The 15,950-nt window shown below is 45.7% G+C and overlaps 1 protein-coding gene across 7 annotated transcripts in view; it reads right to left on the bottom strand.

The window, feature by feature from the left end:
- The window catches only part of Cep164 (centrosomal protein 164), a 73,233-nt gene that overhangs the window by 31,483 nt on the left and 25,800 nt on the right, over positions 1–15,950 (bottom strand). For 4 of the 7 annotated variants that reach the window (XM_010629371.1, XM_010629375.1, XM_010629376.1 and 1 more), the window contains 3 exons: positions 8,625–8,780; positions 8,124–8,255; positions 6,580–6,657 (listed from right to left, as the gene is read on the bottom strand). The exons of 1 other annotated variant lie outside the window; for it this stretch is intronic. In XM_010629371.1, coding sequence (XP_010627673.1) covers positions 6,580–6,657; positions 8,124–8,255; positions 8,625–8,780 — 366 coding nt within the window. The remainder of the gene's footprint in view (positions 1–6,579; positions 6,658–8,123; positions 8,256–8,624; positions 8,781–15,950) is intronic. 2 more of the 7 variants (XM_010629372.1, XM_010629374.1) reach the window with 2 other exon arrangements.

The raw sequence follows: 15,950 nt of genomic DNA, 5'->3' as shown, positions 1-15,950 counted from the left end.
CATGTTACCTATCACCAAGAGGAAGCATGGTTTAAGGCATAAACCAGGGAGTACAAAAGGGCAGCAGCTGGCTGCTGTCAATCTAAGTTCCACTCAGCAGGATCTCATATAAGTAGATATGAGCAGCACACCTCAAGACCAACCACACCTGCTTCTCACACACAAACCTCATTTAAAGACAAGTAAAAATCTATGACCACTTCCACTGAATTCTCTCAAGTTGGCCAAAATAGAGGGACAAAACCCTTCTCTGGAAATCTACCCACTGCTCTCTCCTGGGCTCAGGCTGCAAAGACCTCCCTCCAGAAAACATCTATACTAATACATGGGCTGTCAGGCTGAACAACTCCTGACCAGGAAATTATAAGACTTTCTGCTTCTCTACTCTGAAGATTCAAACAAGGAGCATGATGACTGTGTTAAATAGTTTAGATCTCGAATGACCCACAAAGGCTGATGTGTTTGAGGCTTAATCCCCAGGTAGAACTACTGGAAGGTGGTAGAACCTATAGGAGGTAGGTCCTAGTTGGAGGTCCTTACTGGGGCGCATGCCCTGGAAGGGGATTGCGGGGCCCTAGTCCCTTCCTCTCTGGGCTCCCTGATTCAAGATGTAAGCAGTTCTGCTCTACCACGTGTGCCCACCACGGTGTGCTACCTCACCACAGCCCAAAACAATGGGGTAACTCATCAGGGAACACAGCCAAAATAAACCTCTTTCACAAGTTAATTACTTCAGATATCTCACTGCTGTGATAGAAGATGACTGCCACAAGAATCAAAAGATCCAAGGAGAAGCCCTAAACATGGCATTTACTGATGAGAGCACTCTGGTAAAGCATCTACTCAGCCCAAAGATATGACCATCACCTGCAGGTCTGGCAGCCTAATGATAAGCTAACCCAAGCTTTCCAAAGATGGTAAAGACAGGCAGTAAAGCAAAGCAGTACACAGCTCAGCTTTGGAGACAGGCAACCTAGACTCAAATCTTGGCGCCAACCTTTCAAATGTATGACCTTAGATGGGGTAAATTCTCTGTGCCTCAGTTTGCTCCCCCAAAATACAAGGATATAACAGTGCCCACAAGACTAAATGAGTTAACACTGATTCAGTGGGTTACAGAACTTTAGAAGGGTTCTGATATACAGTGAGTGTTCAGTAAATACTACCTAGTACTGTATGATAAGACCCACATATTCATCCACTGAGCACCTTCTATATGCAAACACTACTTTGAAGAACCAAACATAACTGAGACATACATCTTTCCCTCAGGGAACTGAGCCAATATCAAGTAAAGCAAAATGTCCCAGATGGGCCTCATTATAAGCTTTTACTGCCCAAAGCAAAGGAACACCAGATGCTGGGGTGACCCTGACATCAGCCCCAACTTGTACTTGGAAGAAAAGCAGAAGGCGAACTGGAGAACACGGGTACTACCTAGTGTTACTTCTCCCTCGCCTCAAGAATTCCAAGATCATACAGAAATAATCTGCATGATCCCTAGGTTGAGCGAAGGGGAAAGAGCTCCTCTTCTGCAGACAAGCTAGGCCTCACTTCCCAGCAGTGGCCAGAACTCAGAAAAGGCTCCATGACTGGTCTGTGGGGCTCTGTAGGCTCCAAAGTGACAGCTTCTTAGGGTAGGAGAGGGGCCGGCCACATGCCCTCCCTCAGCAAGTAGTGTTGATCCATCCTGGCTGGGCTCATCTGGGATTAAGGAAGGTTCTCCTGCTTAAAGCTGGGAGTGAAACTTGGCCCAAAGAGGGATGCCAGGTAACAGGGAAGTGTCAGGCCCCTGGCAGCACCACTGCTTCCAAGATGAGGATGAAGTTCTCCTTCTCACTTAGCCTACAGCCCTGCTTGCCAGTTCCAGCCTGCTTCTCATGGCTCATCTCCAGCCATAGACTGGTCACATTCTCTTCTCTTGCATGCACATAAAACCATGGTATTTCTCTAAATTGCTATGCTTTTCTGTTTGGTGAGGTGTGCTGCAGATAGAACCCAGGGCCTTGTACTCTAACACTGAACTACCTCTGCCCTGCCATACACATTCTTACACACACACACACACACACACAAAACTATTCTGACAAACTTCCCTGGTCCTCACATCACCTCTTCCAGGAAGATTTCCTTGGTCTTGGGCCAGCTGACCTGACATCAGCTTTCCCCATCCTCTTCCATAATGCCTGTCATAAATGCTGGCTTCCTGGTCTGTTTCCCTCACCAGGTTTGCTCTCTATTGTGTTCAGTACCCAGTTTCTTACACATAACAGATGCTCAATAAAGGCTTGTTGACTGGATTTTTTAAAAAATCAAGCCAGCCTCTGTGAGGTTGAGGCAAGAGGAAAATAAGTTTGAGTGCCTACGAAACTTAATGAGACCCTGTCTCAAGATAAAAAAATTTAGCTCAGTGGTTCTGGCGCCTGCCTTGCAAGCACAAGCACCAGAGTTCGATCCCCAGTACCAAAATAAAAAAATTTTAAAGGTCTGGAAATGTAGCTTAGTGCAAAGGCCCTGCACTCAATCCTCAGTATCACTGCCACCAAAAAAAAAAAAATCATTAAGTATATAGGTATGTTGTGCAGATAGAGGAACTGATGTTTCTCTCTCTACACTGTAAAAACAACGAAACTAGTATCACTGGCACCAAAAAAAAAAAAAATCATTAAGTATATAGGTATGTTGTGCAGATAGAGGAACTGATGTTTCTCTTCCTACACTGTAAAATGGAGATGTAATATTTATTTGTCAAGGTCACGCAGGGATTAGACGATATAGTAGTTATGGTGCCTATTAAGTGGACAATACCAAACAAATAAATGTTCACTATTAATTTAATTATTCAAAGTGATGGAAAAACAGCAACCTATCAAAAATCAGAAAATACCAGATACAGTTTGAGATTCTCGTTCTCATATATGAGAGACTACAAGTAGACTACATAATAACTTTGGCCCTGTCTAACCAAGTCTTACACCTTAAATTCTTCAAAAGAAGATTTTCAGCTTGGGGCGTGCCTCAGTATAGAGTGTGTACTTAACATGAACAAGCTCCTGAGTTCAACCCAAAGCACCCCAAAACACAAAGATTTTTTTCATATGATGGGGCTGATCTTTGTCTGTCTACCTAAGTATTAAAACATGGCTGGTATTAAAATAAGTGACCTGCATTCTCTGCACCTTGTCAATGAACTCCAATGACAGGACAGCCAGAGGCACACCTTGAAGGTGGAGAAAGCAGAGGAGATTACACAAATGGAGAATCAGAGCTGAGTACAACTGACTCACACCCATCTCTTTTCTCCCAGTGGCTGCTCCTTGGCATGTTACCAGACCTGATCCCGCAGGTCCCCACCCAGCATGTACACTCAGGTGCCTGTGCAGTCTCCTGCCCTGGGTTCTGTGGGTGTACAGCTTTGCCCTCAGCTCACCTGAGCTTACACTCCTTTCCTGCTGCTACTGCCCCAGGTCCTTGAACATCACAAGGCCATCTGCATGAGGAGAGGCCTGCAAAGAGCGCATATAAGAACCATTTCATGAATATCTGACACCCTCTCCCAAAAGCCAGAACTCTCCAGGGCTACAGTCTCCACTTCCTGACCAGAACACAAGGGCAGGAACTCCTACAATCATATGGGGTGGGGGGTTGAACACCATGTCCATGCACTGATCTGCCTGGAGAGACCAACCACCAGGCCAAACATCAGTCCAGTTTGTTTTCCTGGTCTCACCACCGCCCCCAAGTTGGTCTCAACTCTTTGCACAGCTCCCCAGTGTAGTTAGCGCTTTCCAATCACACTGACATCATCCTGTTATTTCTAAGCCCAGGCTCCCTCCTGCTCCTTTGATCTGCTGATGGGCTTTTCATCAGCCCCACATGGCCACATACTGCCTTTTCGCCCACTCTTCTGCCTCTCCCACCTTCTTCATATGAGTTTTCAGTGCTGGTTCCCTGAACCTTTCTTTCCCTTCTGAGTCTATGATAGACTAGAAATGGGTTTAAATTGGAAGACAGAAGAGGAAGGATCAAGAGACAGAGGGAAAAATGCATTCTTGCCACCTACTGCCCTCTCATGGAATCATGAGCAAAGTGACAGCTCAGTGAGACAAGGCAGAGCTAAGCCAGGAAGAACCACTCTAGGAAAAGGCTGCCCGGGATGCCAGACAGTAGGGAAAGGTGGACATTTCCAAGGATCCAAGGACTATAAGCTGAGACAAAAGGCACTCTCAAAGGCCAGGGCCCAAGCAGAGGCAGCTTTGCCTGTTCTAAAACCATCATTCATCCCCACTACCAGTTTTCCTAGGAGAAAAAGCCCTAATTCCTGCCTGAAGTTAGAACATATGAATTCCACACCCCATGAGGCAAAAAGAACTCAATCTGCTGGGCAGAGAGAGACAGGGGTGGGAGGTGTATTTAACACTACCCACTCCAGACATTTCTCCCGTCACACTGAGGGGCCTATTTATATTAAAGAGGTTATAAAATGTTTGCGAGTTCCCACTCCCCCCACTGAAAGCACATAATCATCAGAAAGAAAACCTTCAAGAAATTCAGGACATGATAAAAATGAAAATGCCTTTTTGTTGACATCTACAACCCACTACAAAGTAAAAGTTAAATAGTTAAAGATCACAGTGAGACGTGATCCACCAGCTGATACCAAGAACCAAATACCGCTCTACCCAGAACCTAAGAAAATCAAGGGAAGAAAAAAACACTGTACAACTTGCCTAGATATCCCCCACCCCACCCCAGCATAACTCCTTCATTCATGTATTCACTCTCCATTGTTTAACAAAACATCCCCGCGGGCTTCCTATGTTCCAAGCAGTGGGCACGGTGCTGAAATACAGATATGAATAGGCAGAATATCCACCCTCAACTTGCTCAGTCTCTAGGAAACTATCCTCTTCCTCCAAAAGCAACTAAGTCTGCCTGATACTCTCATAACTACTCAAGGTCACTGTCCTATAAGCAAAACAGGGCAGCCCCTTTGACTCCATCAGTCAGTGCAGGTCTTAATGGTAGGTGTGGGTGGAACAAAGTTGTCATAGCAGGGAATCAAACAGAATGAAGGCCTCTGGGGCACCCAACCAGACTAAGCTCCACTCAGAAGGAACCATTTCAAAGTACATATGTACCAGGTCAATAAAACAGATGGGACACTCAGAAAAAAGTGCCACATTTTGCAGAAAACTTATGTGACTATATAGATCCAAAACACTGGACAACATCTGCTCTAGCAGGCAAAAACCTAAGAAGAAGGTCCTGTCCAACAGATAGAGCTGTGCCCTTGGGAGAGAGGGGTGGGAGGTCTAGCTCAGGTCTCAAGAGCCAAATCAGGGCCTGTCAGCCAACATCTGTAACCTCAGCTGGCCTGAGACAGTCCCTTGGCTCTGAAGGTGAGAGAAACACCAAGAAAACCAAGTCAGAAATAATAAGGGAGAAAGCCTGGTAGTCCTAGCTAAGGAAACTGAAGCAGAAGGATCAGAAGTTCAAAGCCAGCCTGGGCAACTTAGCAAGACCCTGTCACAAAATACAAAATAAACATAAGAAGGACTAGGGATGTACCTCAGTGCTCCCAGGGTTCAATCCCCAATATCAACCAAAAAAAAAAGAAAGAAAGAAAAGAAAAAAACAGAACAAGGTATAATAAGGAAACAAATTTAAATTTATGATAGCGGCACTTTTGTTTTACTGGCCTGTTTTGTGATCATTCTAATAAGGTGTGAGTGATTGGTTTGATTTTAAGGTGTTTAAGGTATTTAAAGAATTTGATAAACTAGACCTATGAAAAGTTTAAATGATTAAGCCTACAGCTGGTATTTAAATGTTTGTGTAAGTCAAACTCATTGACTTCATGATCCTTTGGCTGTGAAAATATTTTGGGAATAAAGAAATTTCAGTTGTTTAAAAATTAATAAATCAGACTAGACAAAGAATGAATAGTAGGAGATGTTCCCTTCCAAGTGCAAATACACATTGGAGGTCATAGGCATTAAATCACGATGAGTTTTGCTGTTTGTTTTCTTCTTTATAAAGAACATTCTCATGGGAAAGAGGACAGACTTCAGAGAAGGGGATCAGAACTGGGGAGGGTGTTCCCGAAGCTATTCCCATTTACATTCTGCATTTTTCAGCCCTTGAACCTTGACTCAGATTGTTCAACTGCCTAGAATATTCCTTCAAATCCACCATGTCTAAAACTCAGTGGCTCTTCAAGACTCAGTTCATAAGTTATTTCTTCTACCAAGTTTGCCCCGATGTCCAGACGGGTAATTTCTTCTCCCTAAGTTTTTGAAACTGCAGAATCTGAGATAGCAATAAGCAGATTTCCTTTATGCTCACAGGTCTTACAGCACCTAGTGAAGTGTCCCAGGCATGAACATTCAAGAAATGGTTATTTAATATATGAGTAAGTAAACTGCTACTTTTGTCTTTCTCTAAACCCCACAAATCCTGGATAAGACTGGAACAAAATGGGTATCTTTCCAAATATGATCCACAGACAAAAAGGCCTCAGAAGGAAGGAGGGATCTCCGGCTGAGGCATTTGTCGGCAGGGGATTCAGGCTCTTACCTCATATTCAAAGTTCTCCCCCAGGGACCCGAGATCCAGGTGCAGGTTCTTAAAAAACTCATTGGAGCTGTGGACACTCTAGAAACAAAAATGATCATGGGACCAGATAAGTCTGTGGCCAGCCCAGGGGAGGGACACACAGAGGGAGAGTGGGGTCCTGCTAAGCTGGCAGGCAGAGCCCAGCCAGAGCTTCAGAGCAGGAGCCACTAAGCAGTCCTTTATCCAGTGTGAACAATTCTCTGTGCCAAGAAAATAGCCAGGAAGCTCCTCAGCTGTGTCTTCAGGATCAGACCTAGGATACATACAGACTGATCAAGAAATGAAACTGGGGCCAGGGATTTAGCTCAGTGGTTCTGCTACCTGCTTCACAAGCACAAGGACCTGAGTTAGATCTCCCAAACCAAAAAAATGAAAGAAAAAAAATGAAACTGTAGGCTACAAAATCATTTTTCCTTTTTTTTAAATAGCAAAGAGGTCAGCCAAAGGTAAAACCAACCCATGTATTCATTAACAGATGAGAGATTAAAAAAATGTGGTATAAATGTGGTGGAATACTATTCAGCCTTCAAAAAGAATGAAGAGAATTACATTCACATGAATGCTGCAACATAAACCTTGAAAACATGCTAAATGAAAGATGACAGACACAAAAGGAAAAATACAAATACTGTATGATTCCACTTAAACAAAATATCTAGAAATAGGCAAATTCATAGAGAAATAAACTAGGCTGGAGGTTACCAGGAGCTAGAGAGGAAGGGGATTGTTTAATGGGTAAAGAGTTTGTTTTTTGCTTGAAGACAGGGTCTCGCTATGTAGTTCAGACTGGTCTTGAATTCATTATATAGTCCAGGCTAGCCTCGAACTCATGGTGATCCTCCTGTCTCAGCCTACCACATGCTAGGACTGCAGGTATGAGCCACCGTGCCCAGCAGGTAGGGAGATTCTATTTGGGATTATGACTAACTTCTGGAAATAAAGGGTGGTGATGACTGTACAACACTGCGAAGGTATTAAGACCACTGAATTGTACACTTCAAAATAGTTAAAATGACTGGGTATGGTGGCATACACCTATAATCCCAGCCCTCTGGAAGGCTGAGGCAGGAAAATAGGTTCAAGCCTAGCTTGGGCAACACAGTAACTTAGCAAGATCCTATCTTGAAATAAAAATTTTTTTAAAGGGCTGAAAATGTTGCTCAGTGTGAAGGCCCTGGGTTGGGTCCACAGTACTGCAAAACAATAAATAAATAAATAAATAAATAAATAAATAAATAAATAAATAAATAAATAAAAATAATAATAATAATAATAGCAACAAATTTTACATCATACATAGTTTACCACAGCAATAAAAAAAAATCTTTCTTTTCTTTTTTTCCTTTTTTTTTTTTTGCTTCAGTACTGGGGATCAAACACAGGACCTTGTGCTTACCAGGCAGGCACAGTGCCACTGAACTACATCCCCAGCCCCTAAAAAAATTTTTCTAGAAAACGAAATTGTATAGAAGGTTCATAAGCCAGGAAGAGGACTTCATCATTACCTGGATATCACTCTCCTCCTCATCCTCATTGGTCTCTTCCCCTAAAGCCAAGAGGTTGACAGCATTCTTATCCTCATGGATGGGGCCCAAGAGACCTTTTGTAGAAACAGAAGTCTTGAGACCCTGTGGAGGCTCCAAAATAGAGAAGGGAAATTAGGGAGGATTCACTAGGAAGACTCAGAGACTGACTGTGGAATGCTTTTCCTACTCTCTGTGTAGACATCCCTCAGATCAAGTGCCCCCTTGTCCAGGAAGCTGACCTGGGGACCCCACCTCCCACTGCTTGGCTGCGTGGACAAGGAAGTCAGCACTGGTAACCTTCTGCCGTGACCTGTCCTCTACTGCCCAGCATCCACATTCGGTGTCACATGGGCGTGACTGAGCTCCTGCACTGATTATGAATTCTGAGGACTCAGGCTGTTCTCTCTACTCTTCATCTATGGGCCCTGGTTCTAGAAGGCCTGGCGATAACTAAACACCGCACACCAGCAAAGTACTCACCGGTGGGAATTCCTCGAGCTGACCAGATTCTGCAGAGCTCCCCGGACTCACATTTTGAGATCCACGAAGAGCAGAGGGTTGGGCATCCACGAGGCCTCGTAAAGGAGCCAGGCCCCCGAGAGGAACATGGATCGGGGCTAATGAGGAACCCAGAGCCTGGGCAATGGAAAACATCTTGTCACAAAACCAAGAAACCACATGGCTCTGAGAGTGTCGGAGACAGATACAAAAATAAAACATCTAAATCCTGCCCACTCAAATTTAAACCACCTCCGCTTGGAGGATGCTAATGAAACACAACATCCAGAAACTGCCACTGTGCCAACTGTGTGAGAAATCACAGGCTTGTTTCCTGATTCTAATAACTTGAATGCTAGCGCACATAAACTTTTCTCACATCTGGCAGATGCTGCACTGGGTTCTTCTCCCTTCGGAAGCCATGAAGGAAGTATGTGGGAGAGGGAGGTAGAGACAAACCCCTCATCTACCCGATAGAAGTCTCAACAGATAGAGCTTAAAACTGATGAGTACAGAAAAAGCAATCTCAGCATATTACTGACAAAGATGGAAGTAAACACCAGAAAACAGTGGCCGCCTCTCGGGAGGGCTCTGCACCCTGGAGAACTGCAGTACTTTGTCATACGCCTTTTGGTGCTATTTCACTTGGTTTGGAATTTTTTTTTAAACTATGGGCATCTAGTACTTTAATGAAAATGAAAAAAAAATGCACAAACAACAAAAGAACTCTCTCTCCCCTCTCCTCTGCTGAGGAAGGCGCTGAGAAAAGACCTGTCAAGGAGCTGCAGTGGACAGAGCAAGGTCTTCCACCCTGCTCTCACAAAGGTTTTGTGCCAGCCAGGACTGGAGAAAGAAACTAGACTGAGGCAGAAGGTGTGAGACCGACAGACTCTCAGGTTCCCAGTTTACTCATCTGCAAGATGAAGAGGGTGGGTGCTATGCCCCCAGAGAAGGTTTACTGAGCAGCTCAAACAAGATGATGAATGTAAGGGCCCTTTGTGAGTGGCCCAGGCCACCTGGATATTACGGGATGCTACCATTGCTCGGATTCCCATTATAATTGCCTGGTCTTACAGAAGCACAGGCCAGCCAGGGATGGTGACACATACCTGCAAACCCAGCACTCAGGAGGCTGAGGCAAGAGGGTTGCTGTGAGTTGAAGGCCAGCCTGGGCTACCTAGTGAGTTCAAGGCTGGTCTGAGCTACGTGGTGAGACCCTGTCTCAAAAAAAAAAAGAGGGCTGGGGATGTAGCTTAGTGGCACTGTGCCTGCCTCGCAAGCACAAGGTCCTGAGTTCAATCCCTGGTACCAAAAAAAAAAAAAAGCATAGGCCAAATCAGCATTCTGGGGACAATTTACAAAGAGCTCTTTTTCTCTCAAACTTAAAATGTATAAAAAGCAAAAGTCTTGTTAACCTCTAATTCCACAGGAAATGAAGAACAAAGAACCCAGAAGAGGTCAGGCTGAGGAAGTTCAGACTGGCCATCTTCTCAGCCACAGCCTCAGCCTAGAAGCCAGGGACAAGGGCAGTCCTATTTCTGCATAGGGCAGGCATTGGATGCTTGGCTGAAAGGTGAGGTGAGAACCACCCCTGAGTCTCTGCAGATCCCAAACCATCTAGACTGTTGTAGAGTATCGTTGTTAGGGAGAAAAAAGAGCTGACACATAAAACTGGCCAAAATGTACCACAGATATGTAATGTCACATCTTACTCTCATGACAACCCAAGACAGGCTCTGCCTTTACCCACACTCCCCTTGAGCAAATGGAGACTGGTGAGATCAAGAACCCCTTCCAGGGCTGGGGATTTAGCTCAGTGGCACCGTGCGCCTGTAAGCGCAAGATCCTGAATTTGATCTCCCCGGTACTGCAAAAAAAAAAAAAAAAGAAAAAAGAGGTTCTCTAAGTGAACGATGAGAAATCTGGCCCTGCCCCTCCTACTTTTAGCCCTTCCAACCAGCCTCAGCATATCAGCAAGCAAATTCTTCGCACTCTGTATTTATGGAAAATTACAGACTCCTAACATGGCTAATTTGCTAACGTGCTGGGGGCTTGAGGGAGGGAGACAGGCATGCTGAGGGCTTTGTTCTCCTGGGCCTTTACTAAATCAATGGTTAGCAGGGAAATTATACATTCCTGACTCCTAGCTGATCATCTTCTATAGATAGCCATTAACTCTGAGGGTGGGGCTTTGCGTGGCGTTGTCCTTCGGAGAAGATAAACTTGCTGCCATTGGGCTAATTAAAACTTTCAGGATAATCTGCAGCTTATCTGATATCTATAATACTATAGTAGTTATTAAAGCTAACAGAGAAACAGTGCACGTCAGCAATTAGGAACCAGAGGGAACAACTGGGTAAAGCCACAGCTGGGCCAGAGCAAAATAATCAAGGAAATTCAGACTGATCTCCATGGTCTCTGATCCATCCAACTTGACTTCTCCTGAATGAAGAATGTGGTGACTCTTACAGGGACAAAGGATTAGAATGACAGGGCCAGCCCAGCCCTTTGGCAAATCCCAGTAGGGGAAGAAGTGAAGTCACAAATAGGGTCTGCATAAGCAAGACACAATCTAGCTATTTGGTTTCTGGGGACACAAGAGGAAAGAAGTAGAAACAGCTCATTGGCCAGCACAAGGAGACTGCATGCCTCAGTCCTTCATGAGGATATAAACTCTCTAGCCCCGCATGCCTCTAAGGAGGAACAGGTTCAGAACTTTGATGTAGGGTGCGTCCTAGGAAGGACCCTTCTTCAGAACTAGTTTATGAGAAAGGCTTCACAAACCCCAGAAGGTGGCTATATCCTGTGTGATCCCCAGCATTAGTGCCACCTTGCCCACTCTCAGTACTGACCACCTTCAAAGCATGTGAACCACCCACGAATTAACAGTTATATCCAGGGATGGGAAGTCAAAAATGCCCTATCTTGCAAAAGACAGGGTAGAAGAAACCTGAAATACATGTTGTCCCACAAGACAGACATTTAAGTAAAGGGGTCAATAGTGCTAAGGGACCTGCCTCACAAGTGCAAGGTCCCAGGTTCAACCCCCAGTACCAAAAATAAAATAAAATAGTACTAAGGGAGGGTAAGTAAGAAGAAAGCAAACATGAGGGCTGCGGTAAGATGTAATCCACCTGCTCCCTCCCAGATAAATTTACCTTGACCTGAAGCCTCAGGCCATGCTCTCTAAGCAGCCTACCTGGTTGAGAAGCTGTATCTCACCCGGCTCTGTAGCAAGCCCTCTGTTGAAACTCAGCTCGACTAGCCCCTGCATGAGGGGACTGCTGCTTGGCTGGCAGCAGGCTTGCTGAGGAACCTCCTGCCCTGCCCTTGCAGGGGCCACCTCCTGAGGGTGTTCCGGCAGCTGTGGCCCCCACGACAGAAACCTCGAGTTCCTCTCCATGATTCTGATAGCCTCGTGCTCACCCTCACTAGACATCCTGAAAGGCTCAGCAGCCATGCAACAGACCATATCGGCACTGTCTTTGCATGGCATTTCCGGCATACTCTCAGACAGCCCCAGACCCTCCAGCCTCCTGGAGAGCTTGACCTTCTGCAGAATGTGCTGGTAGAACTTCCGATCCTCAGAGTAGTCTTCACTCTCTGACTGCGCCTCAGCAGAGCTCTGCATGTGAGACAACTGGGATGCCAGGTAGGGGCAGGAGTGTGAATCTCTGGGCCCTGGGCCTGAATGATCCACCGCCAGCACAGATGTTCGGGAGCTCTGCAGGCCCCCAAGGGAGCTGTTCACTTCACCAGGGATTAGCAAGCCAAGAGGCAAGTCCCGGCTGCTACTGCCACTGCTGCAGCTCTCCAGATTAGCTCCAGTCACACTGGGCTTCCTACCTTCATTGGGAGGGTCTGGAGACTCTGGGAGGTGGCTCTTGTCAATGGCTGGAGCCTCAGGAGAGGCATTTTGGGCTGATTCTGATGCCAAGGTATCAGGTCGTATTAGGAAGCGTCCCTGCAGTGGATCTGCAGCTGTGGCCTCCAGAGCCATGGGGACACGGGGCTCTGTTTCCTTGAAGCTGCTGGGGGAGGCCCTGTCGACAAGCTTGGAGACTTCTCCTTCCCACAGTCCTAGGGGCTCTCTCCTTCGCCTCCCCCTGCCCAGGCTTTCACCTTCCCCAGGAACTCCCCGCCAGCTCAGGTCTTCAGCTAAGTGACCGTCTACTGAGAACAGCTCACTTTTCCTGGTAGGTAGCATGTGGTCAGAAGAACAAAGGGACAGGGAGGACTCCTCCTCAGCAGAGGGCAAGGGAATACGGCTCTGACCCTTGTCCCCCCCAGGGCCAGTGGAGCTCAGTGTGGCTATGCTGTGGCTATGCTTCTCCCTTCCTAGCTGTGGGCCCTTGCTGGCTTCAGAAAGCTTAGCGTGAACAGGGGCCTGGCTCCTGCTTTCTAACACATCTTGCCCATTCTCAAGAGGCCCAGTGTTCTGCGGGCTCATGGCTCCAAGCTTCTGCTGTCTGGTCCTCATTTCCAGCTCTTCTATTTCAGGGTCTGAAGATCCTGGGTAGATTTTTTCTGTTGCCTTCTGAGGTACCTCCAAACCCTGCTGATCAGCTATTTCTGTCCTGCGTTGGGCTGGAGCCCTGCCTAAGATTTTCTCCACGTCGGCAAAGATCTGGTGGGTTTGGAAAGCTTGGCCTTTGGACAGTGGCTGCAGCTTGCTAGGGAGGACACCCATGGGAGCCCATGGAGTGTCACTCAACATGCATGGACTCTTTCCTTTCTTAAAGGGTCCCTCACTTCTAGCCTCGATCTCTTGGTCTAGGTCCAGATCAGCAGGCCCAGGTGCTGAGAGAGGCGATGGGCCACAGAGAAAGGAAGCCAGAAGTCCCTGAGCAGGCTGTGTTTCCTATGGATGGGTACATAAACTTGCAGAGAAAACTAAGAACACTTCCGATTTTTACTTACTACCTCAACTCTTGGCAAGTTCTTAGCAGAAACCCACCCTCCACTTAAAGCAGAAATCAAAAAGGGAAGAAACGTTAGAACTTCCATTGGTTTGAAAATAAGCTGCTTTCTAGGCTCCAGGTACCTTCTCTATAAAGAGGAGGCTGGACTAAATCAACAGACTGCAGATCTTGCTCCATGGAACCTAGGGGACTCAGTGCTTAGGAGGGCCCTATAAAATGGACATGTGACAGAGAAGAGACATCATCAAGGCCCACACTCCCAGGTTCAACCAAAGCAGCTCCATTTCTTTCTTTATAAGCTGTTACCTCTACAGGGAAACTGATCTGAAGGCCGAGCTCTGCTATTAACAAAAGTGTGAAAATCAGTAGCCAGGTGTACCTAAGGTACTACTCTCAGATTCTGTGATTCATTAATTTTATAAAATCCCCCTTTTATCAAGGACTCTCAGAGATTTGGACAAGAGAGAAAAGCAGGGACACACACGCATGGCCTGAGCCTTGGAAATTCATTCCAATGTCTTCTAACAAACTCACAAGTTGCTACTGCTTGGGAGATACCTAAACAGTCACAGAAGACACCATAAAAAAACAAATAGCTCCTGCAAACATTCACACTAAACGCCATCCAGCTGGGAATGCACAACTCTAGGAGGCCCAAACTGCCACCTTGTTCAGGCCTGTCCCCCAGGCAAACTCAAGCATGAGGTGACTGTCCTGAGTCCAAAAACCAGACTGACAGCCACAGCTGTCCACTTGCCCTCATTTTCCAAAAGTAGAGAAGAAATTCTTTTTAACAGTTACTCAATGTGTCTGTCACACCCTGCACCCCAGAACCCTCACTTCATTTCCTCTCCTACCTTTAGTCATGTCATACCTTGCCAGACTATGCCAGAGCCTACTAGAAACTTAAGTATCACTTTATAAATTCCTGGCTAGTGAAAAGCCTAGCTGCCACCTTTTACTTTTCAAACACATAATATCAGAAAATTCAACCTATTTAGAAATTACCTGCCCTCTTTTCCCTATCCAGAGAGATGGGTTTGTTGTCATATTTCTCAGATCTATGAGTTACATGCAGGGAGGGAAGAGTATCAACAAAGGCTGAACATGATAAAAAGGCTAAATTAATCAACAACTATTCAAAACCAGAAATGACACCATAGGAAAAAAGACAGGGCTGAGGGTGCTTCCAAGGTAGAGGATAGCCTAGCATGAGAGGTCCTGTTCAATACCCAGCACTGCAAAAGAAAAAAAAATGGACAAAATTTTCATTGCCAGGGGCCAGGGTTTTAGCTCAAAGGCACAGTGCTTGCCTCATAAGTGCAAGGTCCTGAGTTTGATCCCTGGTACCAAAAAAAAAAAAAAAAAGTGCCAGGCTTTGGTGAGAAACAGACTACAAACAAAAATAGGACACAATAACCTGGACCATTGAGAGGGTTGAAAAAATATACTCAGTGCTCCTCATCTGGCAGAACCGAGTGACTCTGGCCCTCCCTTCCTCAACACGCCCAACAGCCCCATGCCTGAGTGAAGAGAAAAAGGCCTGGTCCCTACAACACCTACATGTGGGCCAGTCTGGGCCTCAACTCCCTAAGCCTCCCAAGCTGCTCCTGCTAAATGAGGGCAATAATTTCCACCTCCTAAGTTCAGAGATGCTAAAGTGACAAATAAAACAATGGGGCCAGGGATTTAGCTCAGTGTTTCTGCCATCTGCCTCACAAACACAAGGTCCTGAGTTCGATCCCCAGTACAAAAAAAAAAAAAAAAAAAGTGGTTATAAGACCACTTTGAATTCAATACAAAAGCTACTCAACACCACCATGAACCACACTGAAATTAAATTTCTCTTATCCACCACTAACCAAGGACACTGGTAACAAAGAAAACCCAAGCAGCAAAATAAAGCCCAACACTTTTCTTTTCAATCTTGAAGGTACTGGTGCTCTGACAACTGACTTCAAACTACTTTAAGCAAATACCAAGCCCACACCAGGACAGCCAGACACCCAGTGACAGGAAAGCACACTTGCTTATGCAGTTCTCACTGGCCTCCAGCAACCGCCTCCTGTTCTCACTCCAGGGGGCAGATGCCATCATGTAGACTATTGAGGGACTCTACCACTGGCCGTGCTGCTCTCTTATTAGTCCGATCATACAACACATGATCCATAAAGAAAGAAGTGGAGTACAGAAGCTTTTTAGTAAGATGAGATCCCAGTTGTTGATTCTTTCTGCTAGTTCCCGTGCTACTGAGGATTTGTTCATAAAGTCTTTTCCTATACCAATGTCTTCCAGAGTTCTGCCTAACTTACCTTCCAGCAAGTTTAATGTTTCTGTTTTAATATTTAGATCTTTAATCCATTTGGATTTTAATTTAGTGCATGGC

This window comes from Fukomys damarensis, unplaced genomic scaffold (genome assembly GCF_012274545.1).
Source record: "Fukomys damarensis isolate Sample0158 unplaced genomic scaffold, DMR_v1.0_HiC HiC_scaffold_16, whole genome shotgun sequence".
In the NCBI taxonomy this organism is placed as follows: domain Eukaryota; kingdom Metazoa; phylum Chordata; class Mammalia; order Rodentia; family Bathyergidae; genus Fukomys; species Fukomys damarensis.
Note: the sequence above shows the minus strand (reverse complement) of the source record. Positions and strands in the feature narration are given on the sequence as shown.